Genomic DNA, 27,343 nt, shown 5'->3' on the forward strand with positions numbered 1-27,343 from the left:
GCTGAGATGAGACTTCAAAATAAAAGCTTCTAAAGCCTTTCATTTGTGGTTATTGATGAGTGATTACTCATTTATTTGGCCTTAATGTTTGTTTTTGTCAGGATTTAATGAATGTATCAGGTGTTGGCCCTGAGGAGCATCAGCTCAGCTCACGTGACTACAGTGACATCAGAGATGATGTCATGAATGACTTTATGATTGGTGACATGCAGCTGTGAATGGGAGCACAACATCGTAATTATTTAGTGAAAGCTGATTGGCTGAGAGATAAACAGCCTGAACACATCAGAGAGTAAACTAACAAACCGATCTTGAGCCTGCAGTTCCTCCAGCATTCAGCAGAGGGAGCACTGAGTCAGTCCTCATAGACTCCTGTGTTAAAATTCAAATGTTTTGGCCTTTGTAGATAATTTCCCCTTCATAACAACTGCACAATGACTGGATTCAGCAGAAGGGAGGACACATTTTTAACTCACCTCTTTGCATTGGTAGGTGCATGGCCTGACAGGTGGATGGTGACAAAACTCACTATAGCTGCTACGTGTCTGCTAGACTTCACCTCAGCTAACTGGAAACTCTGAGCTAGACCTCTGAACTGTGTTTAATGAGATTATCTGACCAATAAGATTGCTGCTGTGACCATCTAAGGATTCTGATTGGATGTTACTGATAAGGTGTATGTGTATGCTAAGCTAGCTAGCAGACAACTGGCTGACAACTCCACCCAGTCCTCCAAATATGGTCACCACAGGAAACAAACATGGCAGCAGGTAATGTTACAGTCTTTTATACAGTCTGGCCTCAGTGATGTCACCCGATTATGGGTGCTTCCAAGGTCGCCAATTTGGCTGAAAAAACTTGAAGGTGGCGAGGAGGGGCGGGCCTGATTGTAAACCCACATGCTCACTGGCTAACGCCCTGTGACTGCCACCTGTCGAGGGTTTGGAGTGAGTGGGTTCCTGGCCATTACCCAATGAGTATGCAGCTTCACCACTTTGAAATACAGGCTGTGTCCCAATTCAGGGTCTGCAGCCTTAAAGTACGCAGCCTCAACGATCCTCAAGGGCCGCGTACTTAAAGACCGCCAAGGCCGGAACTGCAAGGCTTGTGAGATGGGACGGTCTAGCCTCCGTTGCGCTGCCCAGGTTGCCTAGCAACCATGATACTAACAGCTGGAAACGTGTCATACAGCTGTGTTTGACAGAAATGAAGGAGAAAATCTTTTGTTCATTTGTTTGTTTCTACATGAGCTTTGATCATTCTCTGTGAGATTAAGCTCAGCTATTGAATGGCGTATATTTTAAAGTAAAGGCTTTAAAACCAAGTTAGTACAAACGTCACTGATGTCACGTGACTCTGCCGACATGTGGCCAACAGTAATGTTTTAATGTTCTTCGTTATTAAACATTTGCACATAAATAAGTGACATAATATTCACTACTTAAAGTTTACTCTTCGGGCGCCCCTCATCCGCCGTTTTTTTTCGGCAAAATTATCCACACCCACCGCCGCGCTATGCATTCTGGGATATGTTGGGCCACAAAGTCTACACCGCCACATCCTTAAAATTCAGGGAAATGAAGGACGCACTTCAGGGCTGCATTTCGAGCAGCCTTTGAATTGGGACAGCCTTCGTCGCGTCGCTGTGACGTAATCGGCCTTAAAATGCGGCCTTTAAGGCTGCAGACCCTGAATTGGGATACAGCCAGTGTTACGTAAAACTGAGCCCACAACCTCAGCAGGATGTTTTTACACAGGTCAAAGGTCAGAAAGCTGCCTTACCAAAGCTACTGCCCCCTGGTGGCCTTCAGACAGAATGCAGGCTTTGTCCGTGCCCATGCTTCTTCCTCCAGAGTGATGAAGGTGAGCTCAGGTCTTTCCTGAACGTTCAGCAGACAGCTGATTACTTCCTGTACTCAAACACCTCGTCTGCTTTCTATTATCTTTTATTATCAAACAGATTTTTGCACTCAACTGCCGACCAATCAGAGAGCAGCTTCACACAAACAAAACAGCAGAAAAAAAAAAAAAGAGTTTTATTCACAAGTTTCGGTGTTTGACCTTCAAACCCCGAAGAGCACCTGAACGCAGCACCGCCTCTGAGGCTCAAAGTTGCTCAGAGACTGGGATCATGTGACTCCTCGGGACAAGCGGGAGACGGCCTGAGAGTGGATGATGCTGTGGTGCGTTCAGGTTTAGTCAGTTTGTTAGACTCCAGGTGTTTCTCTTGTGAGGCTGTGAACAAAAGGCTGAACATCTGGAAGAACACAGGTGACGTCACATCTGGTCCACAGTTGCTTCATGTTTCAGCTCCGGCCGGCTCACCATTGTACAGAAGGTCCCTGAAGGCACCGCGGCCGTGTAACTGGGTCAGAACCCAGACAGGAAGTTACTGTTCAACTTACTGATCTGTGGGTCCTGGTTCCTGGACGTCAGGTCCAGTTTTTCCTTCCTGCTGGTGATTGTTTTTGTGTGTTTCAAACCAAATCTTTACGCCTCACTCTCAGGGTGTCGGTGCCGCGGCCCTGCCCAGTGTTCTAAGGAGAAGGGGCGTGGCAGTTAGTAGAACGCGATCGACAACGTTTCTAATCGCGCCAATCCAAAATCCGTTTTTAAAAAAAAAAAATTCAGTAAATGAAACTCGTCAATACACAGTTTGTCCAGCAGGGCGGCTCCACTGGCACCATCTACAGTGGGTGGAGTCGAGCGTGACATCACTCAATGAAACTGCTGACAAACTGATATCAGACCATGTAAATCAGTTGAGCTCTTAACGTTAGCACGGAGCTCATGGTACATTTTTAACTGACGCCCTCTGTGTCCCGTTTCTGTTACCATGGAAACGAAGGACATCGTATTAGGAAAGCAGTGGCTGTAAGAAACGGCGAGGCGGCGAGCAGCTGAAACATGAGAAGCAGCTGCTTCGTCCTTTGACCCTGCACAGAAACACTGGAGCAGAGGACGCGGGGACGTTTCCCTGGAGACAAACACCGATGAAAAACAGACAAGTTAGAAAGAGCCCGCTATGCTACGCTCCCCGACGAGCATGCTCTACGCCGACAGGTCCCCGTTGTCGAAGCGTTCCTGGTCGTAAACCTCAGCGACCACCTTCCTGCCGCCGAACCAGCGGTGGTTCAGCGCCTGGATGGCTCTGTTCATCTCGGCAGCTTCTGAGAACTCCACAAAGATCTTGACGATGACTTCGGCGTCGTCCTCCTCTCCCTGACGCTCCTGATAGATAATGACTCGCTTCACCTGGCCGAACTTCCCGCACTCCTCGGTGACCTCGCCCTCCAGGTCGTCGTCGATGTCATCGGGCCCGACCATGTTCCTCAAAACCATGACGGTGGACTGAAAGGAGATACGACAGGTCACGACCACTAGAACCAACGATTCGCCATTAGGGGTGGGCGGGACTGAAGCGTACCTCCTGCTTGCGCAGCAGCTTCCTCATCACCATGTGTCGGGCGCTGCTGCCGCTGATGCTCATGTGCTCCTGGTCGCTCAGCGGCTCCATGGCGCCGTCCTGCTGCACCTCCTGCTGACGCTCCTCCTCCTCTTTCTTCTTTGGATCAGCACCAAAGGAAACCGTCTGTGTTGGGGGCGTGGCCAGCACAGGGTTCACCAAGCCCACCTGAGGCACACCAGGTCTCACTGGGGTCACACCTGAAACAGGAAGCAGGAAGTGTTACCTGTTGGAGCACCTTTTATTGGTTAGCATCTTTGGATGAGCCTGGCTTCAAAATAAAGAGAGGTGAGACGTGTGGGCGGAGAAGACTGCCCCAAACTCAAGATGTGATGTCATGTGGGTGGAGCCTGTGTGTGTGTGTTGACAGGGCTCAGGTGTTCCTACCTGTGATGACACCTGGAGCCTGGTGGGCCATGACAGCCTGAGGGAGGCCTCCGAGCTGCTGGGACAGGAGCGCCGGTCCGGCCAGCGCTCCGAGCACCGATGCTCCCACCGCCTCCTGAACGCACCACAGAACATAATCAGTACAGCTGTCTCAAACACTACAATCCTGTACTACAGGAAACACTACATACCACTGCTTCTGTGCACATACAGGCAGAAAAACTACCGCACTGCATCTACTACACTTCTTAGAGCATGTTCCTGTGCCTTGTCTCTGGGGGGGCGGAGCTCCCTGAGTTACCTGAGCTGTGATCTTTGCGGTGGCGACGGCAGCAGCCATGGCGGCGGCAGTGGGCAGTCCACCAGACGTTGTTGGTGTGAGAAGGGGCATGGGTGGCGTCACGGCTTTGCCCACGCGCAGGTACTGACCACCCAGGTCGAACAGGTTCATGGAGGCGACGGCGTCCTGGGCCGACTGAGCCTTCTCATACTCTGCACGCAGGAAATGAGCAGACCGCCGTCAGAAGTCCCGCCTACATCACACAGAGCCCCACCCTGAACAGAGCTGTCTGTCAGCTGACAGGGAGCCCAGGTGTTCAGGTGTCACACCTGGGCTCCCCGTCAGCTGACAGGGCTAACTGAGCCTAACAAACCCTTAAAATGAAGTCGACCCGTCAGGCTGAGTTGCTATGGAAACAGATTGGTGAATCCAAACATGAGAACCGCAAGGGGGTGGGTCACTGACCCTGGGTGCACCTGAGAGGGTCCACACCCCTCTGCGTCTTCCCTGTTAAAGCTTTCACGCCGCGGCGGAGCCGATCGGCCGCTCACCGATGAAGCCGTAGCCTTTGTGCCGGCCCGTGGTCGGCTCGCGGGCCAGCATGCACGACTTGATCTTTCCAAAGGCCTCGAACACACTCTTGATGTCATCGTCGGAGAGGTCGGGGTGCACTGACGCCACGTAGATCCTGTTGAAGGCACGCGCTTCCTCCGCCAGCTGGTCGATGATTGGCTGAGCCTGGCCGATGTTGCTGGGCCTCCCGACCTGCGAGACAGCGAGAAGGGAAACTCAAAACCCGGCTCAGAGTCAGAGGAGGCGGGGCTTCATCATCAGCTGGACTCACCTTGATGTTCCGTCCTCCGAGGACAACTGAGTTCATCTGCTCCAGTGCAAGCTGCGCTGCTTCAGGCATCTCGTATTCCACGAAGGCGAAGCCCTGCAGGTGCCATGGCAACGGTTAGACCCGCCCACCTCAGAGTGTGGTGTGTGTGTTTTATATGAGTGTGTGTGTATGTGTGACCTTGTGCTTCATGGTCACAGAGTCCCAGGACATGTCGATGCTTTTGATTGGTCCAAAGGGGGCGAAGGCCTGCCTGATGGTGTCCTCTCCGAGTTCGTAGTAAATGGATCCAACGTACACGCGACACATGATGGCGAGCGCTCTCTGCCGCTGAGCCGCCACCTGAACAGACACACAGAAAGCAGAGAAGAAGAATCAGCCAGCAGCTCGCCGCTCAGCAAGGAGGCGCTGCACGCTGTTACTCACCGATTGCAGAGGAGACAGAGCGTCGCCCAAACCCATCGTCAGAGACGCCATCTGAGACACACATGAGAGAAAAGGTTCAGTGTGACGAAGCACAGGGGCGGAGCCAAGTCTGCACCCACTGCAGATGAAAAACACGAGTCAGCAGAAGTGTTCGTCAGAGCGGTGAGGCCAAGGGAGGTGAGAACCGGGGGCGGCCGTGGGCGGGGCTCAGTTTTGACCCATCGCAGCAGCCCATCGTTCTGTAACCACGTCACCAGACTTGTCGCGCTGATGACGTGACGTTTGAGCGACGCGTGAAACCAATGGAGAGAAAGCGCGTGTTTGCTGACTCAGTGCAACACAACTGTCAGATTACACGTTTAACCTCCTCGGACCTGCGTCCACATGTGACGTCACATTTTGGGTTATTTAGACCAAAATACTCAACTTTGCTCTACATGGGCCTGATTTCCACCTACGAGGACGTTATGCTGCTACTGTTCTATCGACATTTTAAATGAAGATCCTCATATGTGGCTCTAATTTTTCTTAAAAACCAAAATAAGGTTAAAGAAAAAAATCTGGTAATTTGGGCCCCAATCAGCCCGAATATCAAAGAGAAATTAAAAATGCTGCCGTGGAAGAGTTCAGGTCTCAGGAGGTTAAATAAAGTTTAAATCAAGGTTTCATTTGCATCACGTTCCTCGCGTGTGTTTGATCTTTGTGAGTCTTTTTTTGCCTTTCTGTGAAAGTTTTGTATCAATAAAATATTTTCTGACACCATGACGGCTCCATGATGTGGTGAATCCAAAACTAATAATCAATATCAGACTCTCCTCAGTGGCTGCCCGATTAATGCTTCAGCTCACCTGGGTGAGCGGGTCTGACTCCCACCGTGTGACTGCTGTTACCTATGCTGTTCCCTCTGACGCCCCGCCCCCTGAGCACACTTGTGAGGATACCTGCAGGTTGGTGATCTGCTGCTGCTGAGCCAGAGTCTGCTTGACGAGGACGCTCTTGATGCTCTGCTCCATTGCATACTTCTTCGCCTGCACACAAACAGCCAATCACAGCTCGCCAGTCACAACAGCACGTGTGTGTGTGTGTGTGTGTGTGTGTGTTTATAGACCTTCTGCAGCGCCTCCGCCTGGTTGGGGGTGAGCGGTGGCAGCCCCAGCTTGGTGGTGGTGCTCTGTCCATTCTCCATGATGAGAGCCGGCCCTCCCTGTCAGAGATCAATACTGACTGATTAGCGATCAATCGCACAGACGATCAATCACAGCTGTTCTCTTCACGCTGTCAGAGGCTGCACCCATCCTAAACTTCACCCATACCCATCAGTCTGTGACATCACCTCAGACACAGCTGATGCCCCGCCTCCACTCACAGAGCTAAACAAACCTCCACTTAACGACTCTTCTTCTGCGTGGGTTTTTATTGTTTCCTTCATGCTGAACACAAACTTTATCATCATCGGTACGAGTGCAGCCACACAGGTGAGACCTTCACCTGCGCAGGTGAGGTCAGGCTGAACAGCCACAGAGACTCACACTCAGCTCCAACCACACCAGCAACCTGATTGACTGATGATCATGTTCTATTCAGAGTGCTGTAACAGGTGACCTGGATCAGCGTAGTGTACATCAAACAGTAGCAGTGGAAACAGAGGAGGAGGTCGTCGAGGCAACGGTGTACCTGCTGCTCGGTCTGTGGCGTTCTGTCAAATTCGGGGACCGCGGTGTTGGTTCGTGTGCCGCATTTTCCTCGTTTGTGGTTTTGATTTTTTTAGGACACTCGGTTCACCTGATCTCAGGTGAGCAGGTACGAACAGGTCTGCTACTCCAGGATCATCAGCATCTTTAGAATAACACACCTGTATCTTCATGTGTTCATTTCTAATGTGGAACTTCACCTGCGTACAGGTGATGATCAGTTCCCACAGTGATACACTCAGGTGAGAAGTGAACCACCTTCTCAGTACAGGTGAGCGAAACTACCACCGTGGACGGTAAGTTGGCACTTTAACCCTCCTAGGTTGTTAGCTTAGCATCAGCAGCTAGCAGAACCGTCCAGAACTTCCGTGCTAACAGTTAGCCTAGCTGAGCCGCGCGCACACCGTTGATCACAGAGAACCGATCAGCGGCTGATCGATTAATCGACCTCTGCGGTCGGTTCCGGTCAGTCTGTGGTGTCGAACCGATTGTGTTACGGAGCACGCGCCGAGGGTCCCTGCTGTTAGCATTAGCTTAGCTTCGTGTTTCCATCCAGGCACATTTCGGATCGTACCGCAGAAACGGCCGCCGCCATACAGCTGCTCCCGCGCTGCGCTCCGCCGCTCCCGCGCTGCGCTCCGCCGCTCCCGCGCTGCTCTCCCCGCTCTCCGCTCGCTTCGGTTCGGATGGTTCTGCGCTCGGAGTCCCCGCAGTCCGCACCGCGGCTCCGGCTGACGTCACTTCCTCTGACAGAAGAGTGTTTGAACAAACGACAACTTCAGGAGCTGAAGCCGGAAGCAGGACCAGTTTTTTCTCAGAACTTTATGGAGGAGACAAAATTATATTACAATGGAACGGCGTGTCAAATTAAACAACTAAGATACATATCAACATTAAAAGGAGAGAGAAGAAAAGGAAATAAAAAATAAATTAAAGAAAAAAAGAAAAGGAAAAAAGCGAGAGATACAGTGACACTGAATAATTAAACAAGGACATTAAATATAGTACAAACATTTACAGTTTTTAAAGCTTTTTTTGTTGTGAGAGGAGCAAATTGTATTCACATAGAGTTCAATTTCTTTCCTAAAAGTGAGAAAGTGAGGTTCCTTGCTTGAAAACTTACATTTTAATCCTGGCATTTGGCGAGGATTAAAATCAGATTAATAAGGTAAAAAGCATTCGAGTCTTTCCTGCTAAAGTCAGTGTAACCAAATAACACATTTTGGTAAAAAAGCACAAAATTTGATAAGATGTTCTTAGAGATGAAAACAGCAATATCTTTCCACAAAATCTGCGTAGAGGTACGAGACCAGAGTAGATGTGAGCAGGTCTCTGGGGCGATCTTACAGAAGGAGCAAAGAGTATCTATATCCCTCTTATATTTTGAAGGAAGCATTTAACAGGGTAAAATCTATGAATTAGCTTAAATAAAATTTCCTTCCCTTTGTTAGTAAGGAGTTGTTTTTGTGGCAAACACCAAACTTTTTTTCCCAGTCAATGTCCTTGACAAAATTAGACCAGAAAGAAATGGAAGGAGGAATGGAGACAAGTGGCTCTTGAAAAAGAGACCTAATCTTGGCATTCACACCTTTACAAGAGGAGAAACAAATCTGACCTAAAGGAGTCTCTCAGGACAGAGCGGGACAAGAACAGGAGTGGGGAGGCAGTGGTATTTCTAAACAACATGGACAGAGCAGACGGTATGGCATCAAAACCAATACAAAACTCCCTTGGGGATACTGGGATGTTATATCCGGATAGGAACTCTGAGTAATTGTATAATAAGCCTGCGTTATTGAATAGTTGACTTAGCAGAAGAATACCATTATTAAACCAGTTTTCAAAGAACAGCGACTTGTAAAGAGTGTTAGTTGTTCCAAATATAAAACCTTTGTGGAGAAAAGTTGTGTTTATAGATTAAGGACTATGCCAAAAGAGCTTGTTGATGAACGTTTGAGAGTTTCATTGGGATTTTCTGAATATTGTAGTTACAGAGAAGAATAAAGTCCAAGCTACCCAAATGTGAAAAGATATGATGAGAAATTAAGTTCCAGATGGAGTTTGGGTTTTTGAGATGTTTTTTAATCCAATTTATTTTGAAAGTGTAATTTAGGGAGCTGAAAGACCAACATCTAACTACAGAAGAGTGCCAGAGATGGATGACGGGTGATGATGATGGCGGAATACAAGAACACAACAATAAAAATAATAAAATTAAAATATTAGAAGTCCAAAATGTAATGTATTTTAATTTCCTTTGTGTTTTCAAGGTCTTTAACTGTGGCACTGTGTTTGTTGCAGAAGTGTTTAATATAGGCTTTGCAGTCTGTCCATCATTTTGTATGAATAGGAATTTTCCCCAAGAGCAGCAGAGGTCGGAGGAAGTAGGTAGTGAATTAAATCTTTCCCTTCAAAACAGACTTTAAGTTCGAGTTTTTGGTTTATTGGTCTGTCTGTAATAATAAACATCATTCTGAAAGAGTCTGGCATTTATACACATGGATACAACAGGTGACAAACAGCTTCAGTGTGGAAGTGACACAAACAACAAGAATAGTTCTCAAGCTTAAACCTCTCCAGTGTCCGTATGATGAAGTACTTTAAATGAAGCTCCACTAACTTTGTTGCTTAAGCAGAATTTCCCTCCATGAATTTGGCTCCATTTAAATTCTCCACATAAAGAAGTCCAACAGGATTGTGTAGGTTTGTTTATCTCTACACCACTCTCTCAAAGGTTTGTACATGTGAGTTGGTGCACTAAGTGTAATTCCCACATTGCCACATGGATAGACGGATCTAAAAATAGCCAGCTGGAATGTTAATGGACTGAATAATGTAATTAAGAAAAAGACCGTTTTAACATCACCCTAACCCTGGAACGGGCAAAAGTGCAGGGCTGTCGGTTCTGAGTCATAAAACTTTGTCTTAACTTCACTGAGGCAAAAGTAGATAAGGAGGGTAGATATAAACTAGTACGTGGACAATTATTAGATACACCAGTAATTTTATGTAATATTTATGCTCCCAATTCAGACACGCCTACGCTTTTCATCATTTATCACAGCTTCTTTTGGAATCGCACGGTGCACAAACAATAGTAGGCGCAGACTTCAACCAAATACTAGACTGAGACCAGGATTTCTCAAAAGTGGTAGGTGGCGTTTGAATGTGTCCTTACTGTTATTACTAAAATGATCAGGGATGACATCTAATTTTTAAGGAGACAAGAGGTTGAGAGGACACTACATTGGCTATGAAAGCGTATTTGAGAGGGAGGATCAGTTCCTTTGCTTCCTTTAAGAAGAAGACAGGCAATGAAAATATCACCACACTGGAGTCTGAGCCAAAAACCCTCGGGCACAAGGATAGGGCTATGCTAAATAAAACCAGTACTGCTAAACAGAAGTTGGACACACTGTGTAATAAAAAGGCAGGATGCGCTGTGCTTTGTACAAACCAGCCATCCTTTAAATGTCGCGTTTCTTTGGAAACATTTAGCTCTACCATCAAAGCTTTGATCACATTGTTACTTTGTTAAAGACGTCCTGTCCGCACCACCTCATACTCAGCATCACCAACTCGCCGTTTGACCATGAAGGCTCTTTTCCACTCGGCGAGTAACTTTGAGCCTGAAGTGTGTAGCGTTGCTCTCAGGTCCAGGACATACCAAGCCTCGCGTTTAGAGGGGCTTGGACCCTCCTCTCAGTTAGTGAAACGGTGCGCAGCAGCACTGCTTCCAGACATCGCGCTGCATAATTCACCAGATTACCAGCCAGGCCTACATGAAGACTGTACTCTCATATTCTTACAGCACGTCCCACCAGGGGGAGAACACTGCTCCCATCCTCACCTGGTTCCTCTGTGCACACACAGTTCAGTCTCGTTTACCTCCTCTGTGTGTGTTTACAGGAAGTGTGTGTGTTATTGATCACACGGAGCGGTGATTGGTGATCGATCAGTTTCTCTGACTTTATTTAAACATGTCAAACACATTTACACATTTATTCCATTATGAAACAGCATGCTAGCAACAACTAATCAATATCTCATCTCTGAGCAGCCTCCAGCAGCACGTTACCATGGTGCTGATGAGTGATTTCATGGATGGAGCAGAACGCCGTCGATAGTCTCGGATCAATAAATACGCGATGTTCTACACAGGAAACGTTCTTTAGGTCTTCAGGTTCCACCCTGGCCCTGCTGAAGTTCATCAGGAGGCCTCAGAAGGCTCTCCGGCAGGAGGACAGAACCCGGAGGAACTTCTAGAAGGGCATTCCTCCGGAGATCTGCCGGGCCACCTGCTCGTCCGGGGTCTCCTCCCGCTCCGGCCTCCTCTCCTGGTTCCAGTCCTTCAGACCCTCGGGCAGCGTCGTGTCTTCGTCCTCGCCGCCGGTTCCTTCCACGAACTCCTCATAAGTCGACTTCTCAGCGAAGGGCCGTTTGCCGAGCAGCTCCACCATGTCGTTCTTATCCAGAACCTCCTTCTCCAGTAGCCGCTGCGCCACCTGCCAACGCCACAGAGGACAGGTGAGCACAGAATGATCACGGGCAGAAGCACGCAGGACCCTGCTCCGCAGAACTGAACCAGAACCGCCCAGAGCCTCGTGACTCAGTGGCTTTCTGAGGCACGTAGAACACAGCTGAGCCTACCTTCTCCACCTCGGCCTTCTTGTCGTTGAGGAGTTGCTGTGTTCTCTGGTACGCTTCGCTGATCAGGGTTCTGACCTCGGTATCGATGAGGCGGGCCGTGGCCTCGCTGTACGGCTTCTCCAGAACCATCTCGCCCTGGCGCGGCAGGTCGAAGGACACCTGGCCCACCTTCGGGTTCATCCCAAACTGAACGATCTGCAGGAGAACACAAGGAGGAGGTCAGACCGAGCAGAACCCCCACAGGAACAACTTCATTTCCAAAACCTGCACTAACAAAAACACGACTGGAGCTCATCAAAGAGCCAAAGCTTCGAGGTTCACGTCTCCCCCCGAACTCGGCTTTAAAGGTTCTCGTTCGAACGTCATCCTGAGACTTACAGTGAAGGCTAACACCTGCAACACCTCTCAGGTATCACACCTGCCTCACACAGCCTGAGGCTGTTAAGCCTCTGGAAATAGGTTGATTCTGTTCATTTGAAGGTATCGTCTTCATCGGGTGACTCCTTCAGTCTCAGCTGACTGCAGGTTGCAGTCTTATTGGACATCTGCACAAAGACCGACACCTGACGACCAATGGGCTGTCAGGTCAGTTTATGATCATTAATATGCAAACTGTCACGACCACTCATCAACAGCCACTGATCAATGTCCATGAGTGGCGTCCACAGAGAGCCGGGGAATGGCTGCAATCACAGCATTGTAGCATGGTGACAGGTTAGGCCCCCTCACACGTCATGTAAATGCCCATTGTTCCATCAGTGGTGCTGCAGTCAGGCGTTGTGCAGATGTCCTGTTTATAAGGTTGAAACCTGCATTCAGCTGAGACTGACGGAGTCACCTGATGATGATGAAACGTCCAGATGATTGAGCTTCAAGACTCTGGCTTACGGCTAAACTGTGGATCCAAATGCTGGCGACTCTTTCTCAGGTGTTTCTAAAGTTAAACCTGAGAGGCTCATTCTGATTCATGCACTCGGCCCAAACTACACAGAGCTTTAAGACTTCTGGAGGCGCCGTGGATCAGAGCTCTCTGCTGCTGTGCTTTTAACATGAAAGCCCCAAACAGAGAAGCCCCTCAAAATAAACAGCTGATGAAGAAGAACGGTACTAATCACTCCGATGATGGCGTCGGCGGTGTGCAAAGAGAAAACACCCGTATTGACGGCTCACCTGGGCGTAGGCGCTTTGCGTCACCTTTCGCAGGTCGTCCTGAGCGCCCGTGGTGATCCGGCCGAAGAAGATCTCCTCCGAGACTCGGCCCCCCAGAGTCATGCACATGCGGTCCAGCAGCTGCTCCTTCGTGTACAGGTACTGCTCTTTGGGCAGGTACTGCGCGTAGCCCAGACCCTTCCCTCTGGGGATGATGGACACCTGTGCAGGTCACAACACAAACTGATGAGTCTGCACCAGCCCCCATTCAAATTTCACTCAATTGTGCAGCTACAGCACCGCGGCGATCGAGTCACCTTCAGCAGCGGATCGGCATGCTCCAGGAACCATCCGGCTACGGCGTGCCCGGCCTCATGATACGCCACCGTCTTCTTCTCCTCGGGCTGCAGGACCTGAGTCTTTTTCTCCAGGCCTTCAGACGGGAAGAGACGCTGTATGAAATCACCCTGCAGCCAAACGCCACGCTCCAACATTCGAACTCTCGCACTCACCTCCGATGACCCTCTCGATGGCCTGCTCGAAGTGCTTCTGGCTGATAGCGTCTGAAAGGTGGCGAGCGGCAATCAGAGCCGCCTCGTTACAAACGTTGGCGATGTCGGCACCTGATTGGAGGAGAGCGGGGAGGACAAAGGTGTGTCTTGGACCAAGCAGGTGCACAAAGTCTGAAACAGCATTCAGCAGCGCTTACCTGAAAATCCAGGTGTGAGGGCGGCCATCTTCCTGGCCAGAGAGTCTTTGTCCATGTCAGGCTCGAGCTTCAGAGGCCGCAGGTGGACTTTAAAGATGGACGCCCGACCTTTGATGTCAGGAGGGCCTTAGAAGAGAAGGATATCACCCGATTGTGACCTCACACGAGCTCATATGGAAGATGTACACGGCTCGCCTGGCGCTCTGACTCACCGATGTAGATCTGCCTGTCGAAGCGGCCGGGTCTCATCAGCGCCGGGTCCAGGATGTCGGGTCTGTTGGTTCCCGCCAGGACGACCACGTTGGTGGCGGTGTTGAAGCCTGCGGCGCAGAAAGCAGTGAGCTATCGCCATGTCTTCATCATTACAAAGCTGAGTTTAGCTCCACCCACCGTCCATCTCTACCAGCAGCTGGTTTAGCGTGTTCTCCTGCTCACTCTGACCGCCAAAGTTGCCCCGCCCCCTTTTGCGCCCCACAGCGTCGATCTCGTCAATGAAGAGGATGCAGGGGGCGTTCTTCCTCGCCATGACGAAGAGATCTCTCACCTGGGAAGGAAATGACATCAGCTCCAATGCCAGACTCCTCCCCCAACAGAGCCACGTGATTTTGAACACGTTGGCAAACAGGAAGTGAGGTAACCACAGTTAGTAAAACACACTCACCCTGGCGGGGCCGACGCCCACAAACATCTCCAGGAACTCGGAGCCGTTGACGGTGATGAAGGGCACGTTTGCCTCGCCCGCCGTTGCTTTGGCGAGAAGCGTTTTTCCAGTGCCAGGAGGACCGGTCAAGATGGCGCCCTGCTCACAGACATCAACATAAACGCCATCAGTGGTGACCCTACAGGCCCCGCCCACACCTCACAGTTTTATCTTTGGCTGAATGGTGGCACTGACCATCTGACCTGTGTCATAACCCCGCCCCCTTCGACTCTCACCTTGGGGATCTTGGCGCCGAGGTCCTGGTACTGTTTGGGGTTCTTCAGGAAGTTCACGAACTCCATGATCTCCAGCTTGGCCTCCTCGCAGCCCGCCACGTCTTTGAACTTCACGTCGATTTCGTCTTTCAGAATCTTCGCCGTTGTCTCGCTGACGCTGAACAGCCCGCCCATCCCCCGGCCAGGACGTCCCGCCCCTGCCGGTCCTCGCCGCAGCATGAAGAGTAGGAAGCCAATGATGAGCACGGTGGGGAGCATGCTCAGTAGGAACGTGCTGGAAGAGGGAGACAGGCGTGGTTAGAGGTGTAGGCCTGAGGTGGAGCTGAGGCCGGAGGTCGTGCTCGTACCCGTCGCTCTCGGTGGAGTAGACCACGGGCAGCCTGTTCTCGCCCTCGATGCCGAGCTCGTACTGCGCCGTCTCCAGGTTCCTCTCAAACGTGTCCACGCTGCCGATGTTGAACCAGACGTACTGCTGCGAGACACACACGAGAACCCGCTCAGAACCGAGCGCGGCGCCTAGAACGCTGCTCTGCAGACAGAAACACACTCACCCCGTCCGCCGGCGTCTTCCCCGCAGAGAAAACCACCTTCACGTAGCGCTTGTTCACCACCTCCAACCGATCCACCTGCCGAAGATGCACAGCAGCGGTCAGCTTCCTGTTTGTACATCATCAGGTCCAAACGTTTTAAACTTGGTTTGAGGAACCACTGTAACCAGCTTTGACCTGATTGGTTTTTCATGTCTGCGTGACAGAGTTCATTCAGGAAGTGGAGTTACGGGACAGTCACACCAGCGCCCCCTGGTGTTCCTGCCCCATTACTCCATGGGAACGTGCAACTATTCAAAAAATGGCTGCATTTCACCTGCCGCAGAGACACGACCACTTTACTTTCAGAGCGTCTGACGACATCATCGTGAACTAAGAGGCCCAGCGGCCGTCCTCACCACGCCTTTGGACAGGTAGTTGTTGACAAAGTCTTTCCAGGTGACCTCGCGTCCTCCGTCCCTCAGGAAGAAGTAGTAAGTGACGGTGGTCCAGAACGCCACCCCGCTCAGGAAGTACATCCGGAATTCCCTATCGTCCCAGGGCACCTCCCCCTGAAACAGACAACAGCTGAGACCAGAGCTCACTTACACCTGGACAGGTAAGAGGTGACAGGAGGGGAGAATGACCTTCTGCAGACGGCTGTACCAGTGTGACTCATCCTTACGACCTCCTCGCTTTCCCCCGCCGCTGCTGCCACCTGCTCCCCCCCCTCCTCCCGTTGACCTCCCCGATGCTCTCTGTGAGTTAGCGGGTTTGGATTCTGAGAAAAATAAAAATAAAAATCTGGGACTCAAACAGCAACAAACATCAAAACATCCACCTGACGGAGCGTCGGGTGAACAAGAACAGAGAGACATTCAGCAGGCAGACACCATCTCTACTTTTAAGATTCAAACTTTCCTTTTTGCTAAAGCATATAGTTAGGGTTACAGTAAAGGGCAGTAGAGGTCAGTCGAGGTCAGCAGAGAGCAGTAGAGGGCAGTAGATTTCAGTAGAGGTCAGTAAAGAGCAGGAGAGGTCAGTAAAGAGCAGCAGAGAGCAGGAGAGGTCAGTAGAGAGCAGTAGAGGTCAGAGGTCAGTAGAGAGCAGTAGAGGTCAGCAGAGAGCAGTAGAGGTCAGTAGAGAGCATTAAAGGTCAGTAGATTTCAGGTTTCTACCTTTGGCTGCAGCTTCAGCTTCGGAGTGTTTCTGCGTTTTCTGACTGTCTGGAAAATATTTCTCGAAACCTGAAGAAAGAAAGCAGATTGTACAGGAAGTGACATCACACACAGATGAGGGCATCACAGCTGATCTACCAGAGCCATTCCACTTCCTATTAAACTCAGCAGGGGGCACTATAGAAACAGCTCAGTGATCACAAGAACAGGAAGGCCACACGAGGGCGGGTCTAAATTTGATTAGCCGGTACCTTTTGGAGGTTTAGAGCTCAGCCTCCTGTAGGCTCCCAGCAGGTCACTCAACAGGCTCCGCCCACTCTGCACCTGTGCTGTGGTTGAAGATGTTACCTGAGTGAACAGACAGGTCAGCAGATCAGAGTACATAGTGCTGAAGGCGCTGACATCATGGTTCGATCAGTCTGCCTGAAGTTTAACAGGAAGTTTGCAACCCCTTCTCTTCTGTATGTGGCGGCGTGGCGGTCTAACCTGCGTCACGTTTCACCAGTTTCAGGTAAAACAGCCTCAAACTGACACACCTGAGTTCACCTTTGTTTCTTTGGTGGACTCCAGGATGTTAATACATTCTGTTGGCTAACCTGACAAACATTTCCCGCTGCTTCTTTGCTGAGTGATGACCTCACAGCGAGCAGCATCTTTGACTACGCAGAGCTTTGCATGGAGGAAGAGAAGACTTCCTGTCAGCTGATTTTAATGACTGTTCAGAGAACATTACTTTGAAACACATCAAAAACACTCATCCTACTTCAGGCTGCTGTTCCCAGGTATGACTCCATAAACAGCAGCTTCTGTAGCGACGAATCGGAGTGCCAAGCAGCTCCATTGGCTGCCTGTACACAACACAGGAAGTTAAAGCCAGCACCTAATGAACGCCATCATAATCAGGTCTCCTGAGACACTACAGGTGTAGTAACCATGGTGACTGTGATGGAGCCCAAAGCTCTTTGGAGGCAGCTGATACTCCTCAGCTCAGAGTGTTCGTAGTCACCGCTTACATTGTTATGCGAATATTCACACAGTCACCTGATTGGTTAGTTGTGTGAGTCTGAGTTGCCGTAGGCGTTTTCTCAGTCTATGTCTCAGGCGGTTGTACCTGTGCAGGTGTTCTGCCTCGACTACTGTCCGCTTACAAAGATCCGAGGGATCCAGGACTATTCCCCATTGGTCAGGGGTTACTGATGTCATATCCTCTAACTTCTCCAGCATCAGTTACCATGGAGATGAAGAGATAAGAAGTGAACCGCCACTTTAACGCAGGTGTACATTGTACACCTGTCTGTAGCTGGTATCAGTGCACTTCCTGTTTGTTTATGGTAAGCTTGCAGCCAGCTGCCCCTGCGGGTCCCGCGGCCTTCGCGCAGCCTCAGCCCAGAGTTCGGCCTCCCGCTGGCTCTGGGCTCCGGACTGCGGGATTAGCCTCTTAGCATGTTAGCCCCGTCGTGCACCTACCAGCCTGGCCGGAGCTCCGGAGGGCGGCAGCAGGCGGAAAAGGCCGCGGCAGCCCGCCGACAGCCGCAGGTAGCGGTGAGCCATCCTCCGGCTCTCTCACGCTGATGCGAGCCGAGCTAAACGCGTTTCAAGTTCACCCCAGTTGCTCCGTGACAGCAACGCGCCGACATGTTTACCTGCAGCTCTTCTTCGTCTACTACCTTGTTGCTGACTCCGCCCTCTGGCGCCCCCTGCGGCCGCTAAGGAGCCGCAAACAACCTTTTAGAAGAAGCATAGAGAAGGATCTCCACAACAACTATGCAGGGATCAATATTTTCTGCATTTTTCCGTGCGCAAATATATTTTTATGGCTTAAAAACAAACAAAAAGATCATGAAACAGCTCCCAGTTAAACAAACTGTAACACAACATTTTTTTTCAGCTATTTATTAATACGTAACTTTTATGTATATATATATGCCTTTATATATTGTGCTATTCGTAGTTAGTGTATTGTCTGTCTCTGTTAATGTTTGTTTATAATGGAGCATTGTAACGAAAAATAATTTCCCCTAGGGATCAATAAGTATTCTGATTCTGAACACACACAGACACTCACACACGAGTCAAACCCTGTTAAACATGCTGATGAGTTAGTGTCAGATTCCTAATCAGAAACTCTTTTATTTCAAGCTTTCCAGTGTGACTGAACATTAATCATAAACTGCTGCTCCCTTCATGCTCACATTTCTGCTCAGGGCTGCAGATCAAAAGACACCGAACTGAAACTCAAAACACATGAATCCAGGCAGGAGCGCTGACCTCTGACCTCTAAGTGATCCGGCTACACAAGGGGGATCACTTTTAAAGGTCGCTTATTACTGGGCACACGGACTACGCCCTACAGAAATAGATTATTAACATGCAATAAACGTCTTCAGCTGATGCGGTTACAACATAAATATATTTAAAAACAATAAAATCACACTGAGCCGCTCCCGGCTACAGCCGCCTGGGGGCGCTGTCGGCCTCTCCTCCAGGTGCATGCCGGGTAGAGCAGGATGGCGTCCCCGTCTGTGAGGAGGATCGGAGCGGCTGACCGCGGACTGTCTCCCCGCTGATCCCGCACTCTCTGTGGCCTCAGGACCTTCAGGAGCGTAGCTGCGGCCTTTCTGAGCCATGAGGTAAACTCTCCCGCTCTGTCACGCGCTCATCGGTTGGGGAGCGCGCGCCGTGACCTGCGTACAACCCGGCGAGTCCCCCGCTTCCCGGCGGGCTAACAGCGGCTAGTAGAAGGTAGCATGCTAACAGCCCTGCAGACGGAAGCCACAGTATCTTAGCTTAGCTTAGCTTAACTTAGTTTATACCTAGCCTGCTCTCCCCGGATTGGTAAGCAGCAGCTGCAGGTTTGATGAACTGATGCTATCCGCCGCTAGCTCCGGCTTTCAGCGGGGTCAGCCGGCTAGCTTTGCCAGCTGTCCGGCAGCCTGCTGGCGCACAGCCCGAGGAGCCTACTTTCCATCCCTGAAGGCTATTTAAAGCATGACATCATATTTTTATGACGTAGCGAGTGACGTTGTTGTGACCCCACGGGCACTTTAGCAGATTTGGGGTTAAAGGACAATGCTGGATGTTAAATGCTAATGTTAGCAAGTGGGCCTGACTTCAGGTGACAGGAGGACAGCTAGGGGGCGTGGTCTGCGAGCAGCTCATTGACTGTCAGGTGATCGGGGGAGGGTTCACTAGGTGCCCCTGCTGGGCAGGTTCAGGGTCTCTCATGCTCAGTTCATTTTTGGTGTTTGTTCTGCAGGTGTGGGTGTGATGAGAGCACCTAGTGGTAATCAGTTAGCGTGTTCACTCAGACGTTACCTGGACAGGTGAGTGTTACTGTAGGACAGTAACACGATTTTCACATCAGGTCTGCATGCCAACAAATACACAATATACTAAATGGTTGTGTGGTCCTGTGTGTGTGAGAGAGAGAGGGAGTGAAAAGATGCCACCTGGTGGTGACAGTCAGCAGCTACAAGCTCACCATTTCCTCAGCTTAGATCTGAAAGACGCCAAATGTGGTTTCAAACCGGCGGTTTGTGCACGTTCACACACACGTGACAGGTGTGCCCCGTCATGCTCACACACACACCGGTAACCCTGGGTCTCCTGACAAGAGCTGGGTGGTTTATTGGCTTTAACACGCTGGAAATGGATAGCATGTACGACTGCTGAACGTTCGGGTGACAAGTGAGCTGGAAGAGAGCAGGGAATGATGGCGTGGAGCGGGAGATCAAAAATAAAAGTTATTGTTTTTAACACTCGGGTTCACTTCAGCTCTTTGGGTGTTAGAACTCGCGGACTAACAACAGCATGAGCAGAGCGGCTGTAGCTGAGACTTCGAACACTGCCCCCATCTGACTGCAGAACTCTCTGCAGGCAGGCAGTGAATGCCTCGCTTTGCTCAGCCTGAAATCCTGCTTCTCGCATCTGATGAGATGTGCTTGTCAGATGTTGATGTAACCAGGATTAGGGGTATACATGGTGCAGTGGGGCGGGGCATAGAGCAGTTGTCAGACAGGAAGAGACTCTCTTTGTTCATGCAGCTTCACCTATGATGCAACTTTAGGGTTGGACCTGCCTGATGCGGGGAGGGGCCTTGTTAGGACAGAATGTGCATTTTTAGGATCTGTCAGAATTTGCTCCGCCCATCAGGCGCGACCTGCTGCTTATTTGTACCTGTGTGTCTCTGCAGGTGCGCTGCGCCGATGTCTGCAGGCGGTCTGGCTGTTGGACTATGCTGCGTTTGTCCACTGGGTGGCGCCTCCTGAGCCGAGCTCGCCACCTCCCTCCCTGCCTCCCCCGCCCTGCTGCTCAGTCTGTCGCCATGTATGCCGCCCGCCTGTACGGCACTGCGGGGGGAGGAGGAGGGGGTGGTGGAGGGGGCGGGGTAAAACAGGGGCGGAGGCCAGGACTATCTGTGCTCGAGGTGCCTCACCCCCATGCAGCCCCACCTCCCCCTGCCTTCCCATTGTACCAGGGTCGCCCCGACGCCCACCGAGGAGCACAATTCCACTACCACCCGCAGCCCCATCACCTGGCTGCACCCCCGCTGCCCCCCCATTTCCAGCACCACGGCGCCTTCCACGCATACGGGGGTGGTGGGCCCGCAGGAGGCGCTGCCAATAGCAAGAAGAAGACGTGGAACTTCATCCACGAGAAGATGAGCTACGACACGTTCTTCACCATGAAGCGGCTGATCGAGCGCTCACGGCGGCCCGACGAGGTGCTGCGCTGGGTCACCCAGAACCCCGCCAAGATCTCCCACAACCACTACCCCGTCGCCCTCCAGAAGATCGGACAGCTGCTGCAGGCCACGCCCCCCGTCCGCGCCAGCAGCAGTGAGACCGACAGCGAGGCCTCCGGAGTGGAGGGCGATGCCCGACAGATCCTGGAGCATCAGGACTTCCGGACGCTCTGCAACGCCATCGTCAGCGACTGCGCCAAGTTCGACAACTTCAGCATCGTGAACTGCTTGTACGCCGTCGCCGCGCTCGGTGAGTCGCTGCGTGACGCTCAGACACACGCCTGCTATCACCCGCAGCGACGCCACTCACCTTTATCTGACCCCTCACAGGTCTGCCCAGCGACTCTGAGGTGGTGCAGGTTCTGGAGGTGGAGTCTCAGGCCCGGCTGAACCAGTTCAACCAGAAGGACGTGTCGATGGTGTTCAGCTCCAGCATGAAGCTCCACCCGGGCAGCCAGCACCCGCTCACGGAGGCCTGCCTGGCCGGCCTAGAGAAAAACCTGGAGCGAGAGCGCCACCCGCAGACGCTCTTCCTGCTGCTCTCCTACTACAGGCTCAAATGGCGGTCAATGCAACCGCAGGAAGCCGCCGGCGCTAACAACGGCACGCCTAACCCTGAACAGCTGGTCGCCAACAGGTGAGAACGCGCATTACCTGGGTTGTTGTTTCTGGTACCCGTGCTGAGGTTTGCGATGTTGGCGCCGTGGCAGCGGTTAACTGCACGTGTGCGTCTGTCCTCAGGAAGATCCTGCGTCTGGTCAAACACACGCTGGCGAGTGTGAGCGGCGTTCGAGACCAGGAGATGGCGCTGCTGGACGAGATGCTGGCAGCGTGCGCCCGTGAAGCGAGTAACAAGAGTCTGGAGCTGATCTTCAGCTCTCACCTGTTCTACCAGAACAGACAGGAGAGGTTCATCAGCAGCCTGGCAGGTGGGTCGCTTCACCCTCATCCCTCGCCATCGAACATGTGGCCATTGCTGTCTCAGCTGTTCAGGTGACTCCGCCTCTGCTGACTCACCTTAACTAGTAACATGTTTCTCTCCAACAGAGGAGTTACCAAAGAAGGTGGACAGCATCACGCCCTACACGATGGCGCTGATCGCCAAATACATCGCCCGCCATCGGCTGAGAGAAACCCGCCTGCTCGACACCATCGCCGAATTTCTGGTGAAGAAGGCGGAATATCTGGACAGTAAGGTGAGGCCGGTCTGGTGGTCACGTGACCTTGAGAGCGGCGCACAGGACTGCAGGTGTGTTTGTGTGTGTCCTCAGGTGATCCAGAAGCTCGTGTTCCCGTTCAGCCGGATGAGCTACCGTCCTTCCAATGAGCAGCAGTTCTTCTCCCGGCTGGAAGAGGTGGTGGAGCTGAAGGCGCTCAGCTCGCCGCTCGCCACGGTCAACATCCTCATGTCTCTGTTCCAGCTCGGACATTTCCCCGGCCTGGTCCTCCACCGGGTCTTCTCCTCCGCCTTTATCAGCAACGTCACCAGTGAGTACGGCCAACATGAACCCAACTTTCCAACTGACCGGTCGGGATGGGAATATTTAAAAAGTTATTACTCAGATAACACTTTTCCTAAAAGTAATGCAGCATGTTACTTAGTTAGTTCCAGGATAACGGCGTTCGTTATCCTACTCGTTACGTTACTTTGATGTTTCTCTGTAAAATGATCTGAAACACACTATCATCATCCTTATTTAACAACGTAAACCTGAGGCTACACAAACAACACAAACTCTATCCTGCTGAGGACACCCGCACAAAAAGAGGCTTTAAAACGGTTGTCATGGTGATTCTACTGTAGAAACATGAACAGGTAAAGGCTGCAGCCTGACTGCTGAAGTTCAGGCTCTGGCTGCTGGGATGGAGTCTGCATACACTCAGCTTTAACGTCACTCTGAGTTAGCGTTAGCATGCTGTCCGACTAGCTTAGCGTTAGCATGCTGTATACATGAAAACTTGATGATTTTTAAGTTTTGTTTTTTCTGTTGTTATTTTAATTATATTTGCATGTTCGAAATAAAAAATTATATCTATCTAAAATCAGTTGATTGTAGTGAGAGTGCAAGAACCAATAGGCAGGAGGACTAATGAGTCCAAGGACCTGGACTACTGGTCGATTCCCTATCGACTGGTTACACCGTCCACTGTGACTGGTTTGCGACTCATAATATTGATCCTGTTCTAGCCATTGACTGATTACCAGTACCAGGTTAGCCAGTGTGACCAGTGTGCTGCTTTCCCCGCAGACAGCCCCTATGCTCTCATCGTCAGGCGATACTTGTCTCTGTTGGACGCCGCTGTCGAGCTGGAGTACCGTGACTACACAGGGCCGCGACTGCAGGACGCACACAAGGTTCTGATGTTTGACCACGCCCTCACAGCTGACGAGGTCAACCGCAAGTACAGGTAACACCTGTACACTGACCCTCTTGGTTGGTGTAAACAGAGTCTGTTAGCGTCCACCTCACCAGGCCGAGGTCAGTTCAGCTCAAACTCATCAGGATTAGAAAGCACCGACAGGTGTGCTCAACACCAAAGCGACCAGAATACCAGACAGCAGCTGAGCTCTGATTGGTCTGTTCTCTGTCAGTTATAAAGGTCTGGTGGCTGAGGCTCTGCGGCAGCTGGTTGGAGAACATAACTACAAACAGGATGAGGTCCTCCCCCCGGGATACTACACAGGTGGGACACACCTGCGCACACAACCTCTCACCTGGATATTTGGAGCTCCAACGATTTTAAAACATATGGGGGGGCTGGCTCAGCTGAAAAACATGGCGATCATCGTGCAGTGTTTGGCTGGTTGGTTTGGTTCGGCCTGGCTTCACTCATGCTCCACCCACATGTGTTCTGCTTGATCAGCCAATTACAGAGCTACTTCCTTTCAAAGTAACTGAGATGCTCCTCCCGTATTTCTGATGCTGTTGGCAAAAGTTAAAATGTTTCATTAGACGCCGCTGACCTTCAGCTGTGGTCTACTTCCTGTTGCTTAAACAGAAAGTTACATTTTGGACAAGCAGCCTTCACATGCGTACGTAGTTCAAAGGTCAAACGCATGTGTGTGTGTGTGTGTTAGGAGCTGGGTCACAGAGGGGCGGAGCCGTCAGCTGCCCCTGCATGTTACTGTTGTGTTGCTACCTGTAATGTGATTACTCTTCTCTCCAGACTTCCTGTTGTGGATGGACACTTCCGGGCGGGTTCTTCCCATCCGCACTGGAGCCGGCCTCTCTCTGACTGTCGTTCCTCCGTCCTGTGTTGTTGTGGCGTCTAAGCCTGCTGATGCAGCGGTTGCCGCAGTTACCTCTGACTTCCAGAAGTTCTCTCCGTTCGTGGCGATGGAGGAGGGCGCCGAGCACTCGTGTCAGGTTGGTGAGGGGATGGTCGGGGCAATGGAGCCGCGGGCCTTCCTGCCCCATCACATCCGCGGCACGCCGGGCACCGCGCCCCACCCGGGCCACCCACAGGCGGGGACCAATGGCAGCACGGTGAACTACGGGCCGTACTACGTCCCGGCGGGGGAGTACTACTCAAGCCTGGCCAAAGAGCACTCGCTGGAGAGTCAGGATAGCTCCACCCTCAGCAGCCCGCCCTCGGACGGCCTGGCTCCGCCCACCACCCAGCCGCCCGCGGGGGCCAGTGCCCCGGACTCTCTGTTCCAGTTTTCCATTGGGAAGATCCTGGAAGACGAGGGTGGCACGGGAGCCCCGAGGCCGGACCACGAGCTTGGGGGATTCTACAAAGGAGTGACGTACGCCGAGGGGGCTGACAGACCGCCCCTGTCGCCACCGCCACTCCACCCCCCTGAGCAGCCAGACCCCGACGGCCTCCCCGCAGACCAGAGGCAGATCCGGAGGTAAGTCAAACTCCGAGCCTGTGCAGAATTAGTAGCGCCTGCCGCCACTAACGCCACCCTGCTGTGCTCTCTGCAGGGTCATCATGTCCGTCAATGATAAGTGGCACTACTGCCACAACTCTGAGGTCCTGGTGGGCTCCCGTGCCATGAGAGACCGCCACCTGAGGTTGCTGGGATATGTCATCCTGCAGGTGAGTCGGTTTTGCCATCAAGCAGTGATGTTAAAGAAACAATTACAGAGAGAAAAGATATAGGCTCCAACACCTGACGACGTTAATGCTATTGTCCACTGACTGTTGATTAGCCACATTTAGCACCTTTCAACTGCTGACTGAAGGAGATCAGAGCTGAAGTATCAGTGCCTGTTTTATCCGGACACACGAAGTTCTGTCACAGCAGTGTTTGGCTCCAGAATGATCGATCAAACATACCAACGCCGTCACTGAAGCCCGCCGCCGGTCTGCTGTCAGTCTGTCTGAGATTAGCCTGTCAGTCTGATATCGGTCTGCCGTGGGTCTGATTATATGGAGTCCAGTTTTTGCTGCTCTTGACCAAAAGGTTTCTCACGTGTGGGACTAATGAAGCTGTGTCTTGTCTTAGTTGGCTTCCTGCTCTGTGGGAAATAACGCGGACAAGTTTGCGCTGCAATGGTTTATAATCAGAAATGATCTGCAAACGTTCGATAAGTCTCTGAGACTGTGCACAGAGCGGCTGCCTGCCATCAGGCTGTTTGCATTTGCCCGTGACTCAGTGTGGATACGTCACCACACACAGTATCACGGTGTGCTGTGATTCTGTCCACTTTACCTGATGACAGTCCCCCATGGCTTCCCCGAACCAAAGTCCTGATAAAGAACCTGCTCACACTGAAACAACCGCGTGAGTCAACTGCTGCAATAAAGAAGAAAACATGTGGGCGGGTCTGTTGTGCCCCAGTCGTGCGTTTGGGCACCACTGTGAACGACGCACGACAGACCTGCCACGTCTTCAGTACGCTTCTTTATTGCAGCTGTCGATTTGCGCGCGTAAACACATCAACCACAGGACCCAGTTTATTCTGTTTTAAGCCGGCGAAGCGTGAGTGGGGATGCTGCTCAGGTGTGTCCGCCTCAGCCGCGCCGCTGACCACACCCCGCCGCAGCCAATAAGACTGAACAGTATTAAACTAAATGATATATTTTCCATCTCTGTTCACAAGTTTCTGGATTTCAAATTCACGTTTGTTTAACTTGTTGCTCGTTTGAAGACGTGCTGCAGACGAGTGAAGCAGCGCGGTGACAAACGTTACAAACAGCTGTTTAAAACAAAAATGACTGAAGGATTCATTGTGAACGACTTTATGTAAATAAAGCTGCAGCTCGCCCTTTGTGTCGTCGTTTTGTTTAGATGGGGGCGTTACCTATAGCTCTGCAGCTAACCAGCACGTAGCAGCTGGTCCAGCTTCAGTAACCACGCAAACCTCACGGCTCACTCGTGTCCAAAGAGACAGACCAGCTGACCGTTTGGACGCCATCAATCCCTCAGTCAAAGCGGGCTCATCTAGCTGGCTAACGCCATTAAACTTCAGAAACTTCATTTGGCCCTGCCCACTGCCGCCAAATAACATCAGGCCAGATAGTTTGAGCTGCTGTGATTGGTTGGTTTAAACTTCTGGTTTCCTCTGAGATAAAACGTCTGTTTTTGTAAATGTGATAGGGTTTAACGCTTGTTCCGTAAGCTCCTCCCATCACGGTCATGTGACGTGCTGTTTCCTGTCTCTTCAGTTGCCGTACCACGAGCTGGAGAAGCTGAATGGCATCGAGGAGGTGAAGCAGTACCTGCACAAGAAGCTGCTGGACGTCACGCTATGACGTCCTGACAGAGCGTGCGTCCTGTCTGATGTCAGAGGTCATGGTTACCTGGTGACGTCCCGTTGGAGCTGCACAAGAAGGAGTTCCAACCAAACTGTTCATTTTTCATAGCGTTTAAGAACTGATTCCTTATCAATAAACAGATCAGTTAATCAATACAAACACCATCAGATCGATTATTGATCAGCTGACAGGATGCTGCTGTTTTCTGGGCAGTCTCTAACACAGGCGCGTCTCACCTGGGGGGGCATCTGTGATCATGTGACTATCAGCACTGAGGACAGTGGGACTGTTGTTCTGAGACCTCATTGGTCGCCCTGCGGATGATCTCACTCGTTTTTTTTCCTGGATGGGGAGGGCAGTCCCTTTTATAAGGTGTGGCAACTATGGCAACAGTGATGCATGTGTGGGACTGTTTTATAAGTGGGGGGTGGGGGTCACAGAGCAGGGGATGATGGGAACTGTAGTGTGCCAAAGGTCTGAAGGACAGTGCTTAGTGTTTGGGTCAAAGGTCAGATTATTTATTTGTGTGTGAGGTGATTGACAGATGTTTGTTTATATTCTATAAATCTATTAAAGCTGAGATGAACGCAAACTGTGTCCTCACTGACTGACGGGGTCAAAGGTCATCATGTGGTCACATGACAAAACGA

At 51.2% G+C, this 27,343-nt stretch overlaps 3 protein-coding genes across 7 annotated transcripts; 1 reads left to right on the forward strand and 2 right to left on the reverse strand.

Annotated features, from left to right (window-relative positions):
* Positions 1–2,019: 2,019 nt before the first annotated feature.
* On the reverse strand, positions 2,020–7,862 carry puf60a (poly-U binding splicing factor a). 2 transcript variants are annotated; one of them, XM_026149604.1, is made up of 11 exons: positions 7,666–7,862; positions 6,509–6,604; positions 6,342–6,428; positions 5,401–5,451; positions 5,155–5,316; positions 4,978–5,070; positions 4,685–4,898; positions 4,155–4,345; positions 3,854–3,968; positions 3,428–3,666; positions 2,020–3,351 (listed from the first exon to the last, which is right to left on the reverse strand). In XM_026149604.1, exons 1-11 carry the CDS (start codon positions 7,684–7,686, stop codon positions 3,052–3,054), a joined length of 1,569 nt encoding a protein of 522 aa, XP_026005389.1. In that variant the 5' UTR covers positions 7,687–7,862; the 3' UTR covers positions 2,020–3,051. The 2 variants fall into 2 exon arrangements, with proteins under 2 accessions (XP_026005389.1, XP_026005388.1); XM_026149603.1 differs by lacking the exon at positions 7,666–7,862 and adding an exon at positions 7,075–7,637.
* Positions 7,863–11,035: 3,173 nt separating this feature from the next.
* On the reverse strand, positions 11,036–17,944 carry afg3l2 (AFG3-like AAA ATPase 2). 2 transcript variants are annotated; one of them, XM_026149601.1, is made up of 17 exons: positions 17,708–17,944; positions 16,492–16,588; positions 16,241–16,309; positions 15,710–15,843; positions 15,482–15,634; positions 15,087–15,161; positions 14,883–15,004; positions 14,536–14,809; positions 14,261–14,398; positions 13,990–14,143; positions 13,812–13,919; positions 13,600–13,725; positions 13,403–13,513; positions 13,208–13,323; positions 12,912–13,112; positions 11,742–11,936; positions 11,036–11,596 (listed from the first exon to the last, which is right to left on the reverse strand). In XM_026149601.1, exons 1-17 carry the CDS (start codon positions 17,789–17,791, stop codon positions 11,354–11,356), a joined length of 2,400 nt encoding a protein of 799 aa, XP_026005386.1. In that variant the 5' UTR covers positions 17,792–17,944; the 3' UTR covers positions 11,036–11,353. The 2 variants fall into 2 exon arrangements, with proteins under 2 accessions (XP_026005386.1, XP_026005385.1); XM_026149600.1 differs by having other exon boundaries at positions 14,883–15,007.
* A 491-nt stretch (positions 17,945–18,435) lies between these two features.
* fastk (Fas-activated serine/threonine kinase) lies at positions 18,436–27,285 on the forward strand. 3 transcript variants are annotated; one of them, XM_026149596.1, is made up of 11 exons: positions 18,436–18,870; positions 20,433–21,234; positions 21,315–21,621; positions 21,726–21,913; positions 22,032–22,180; positions 22,256–22,472; positions 23,234–23,393; positions 23,578–23,669; positions 24,153–24,840; positions 24,917–25,031; positions 26,604–27,285. In XM_026149596.1, the coding sequence occupies exons 2-11, from the start codon at positions 20,475–20,477 to the stop codon at positions 26,688–26,690; spliced, it is 2,763 nt and encodes a 920-aa protein (XP_026005381.1). In that variant the 5' UTR covers positions 18,436–18,870; positions 20,433–20,474; the 3' UTR covers positions 26,691–27,285. The 3 variants fall into 3 exon arrangements, with proteins under 3 accessions (XP_026005381.1, XP_026005384.1, XP_026005383.1); XM_026149599.1 differs by lacking the exon at positions 18,436–18,870 and adding an exon at positions 18,958–18,982; XM_026149598.1 differs by lacking the exon at positions 18,436–18,870 and adding an exon at positions 19,453–19,563.
* The last annotated feature ends 58 nt before the right edge of the window (positions 27,286–27,343 follow it).

The sequence above is a fragment of the Astatotilapia calliptera genome, chromosome 18 (assembly GCF_900246225.1).
Source record: "Astatotilapia calliptera chromosome 18, fAstCal1.2, whole genome shotgun sequence".
Taxonomy (NCBI): Eukaryota; Metazoa; Chordata; class Actinopteri; order Cichliformes; family Cichlidae; genus Astatotilapia; species Astatotilapia calliptera.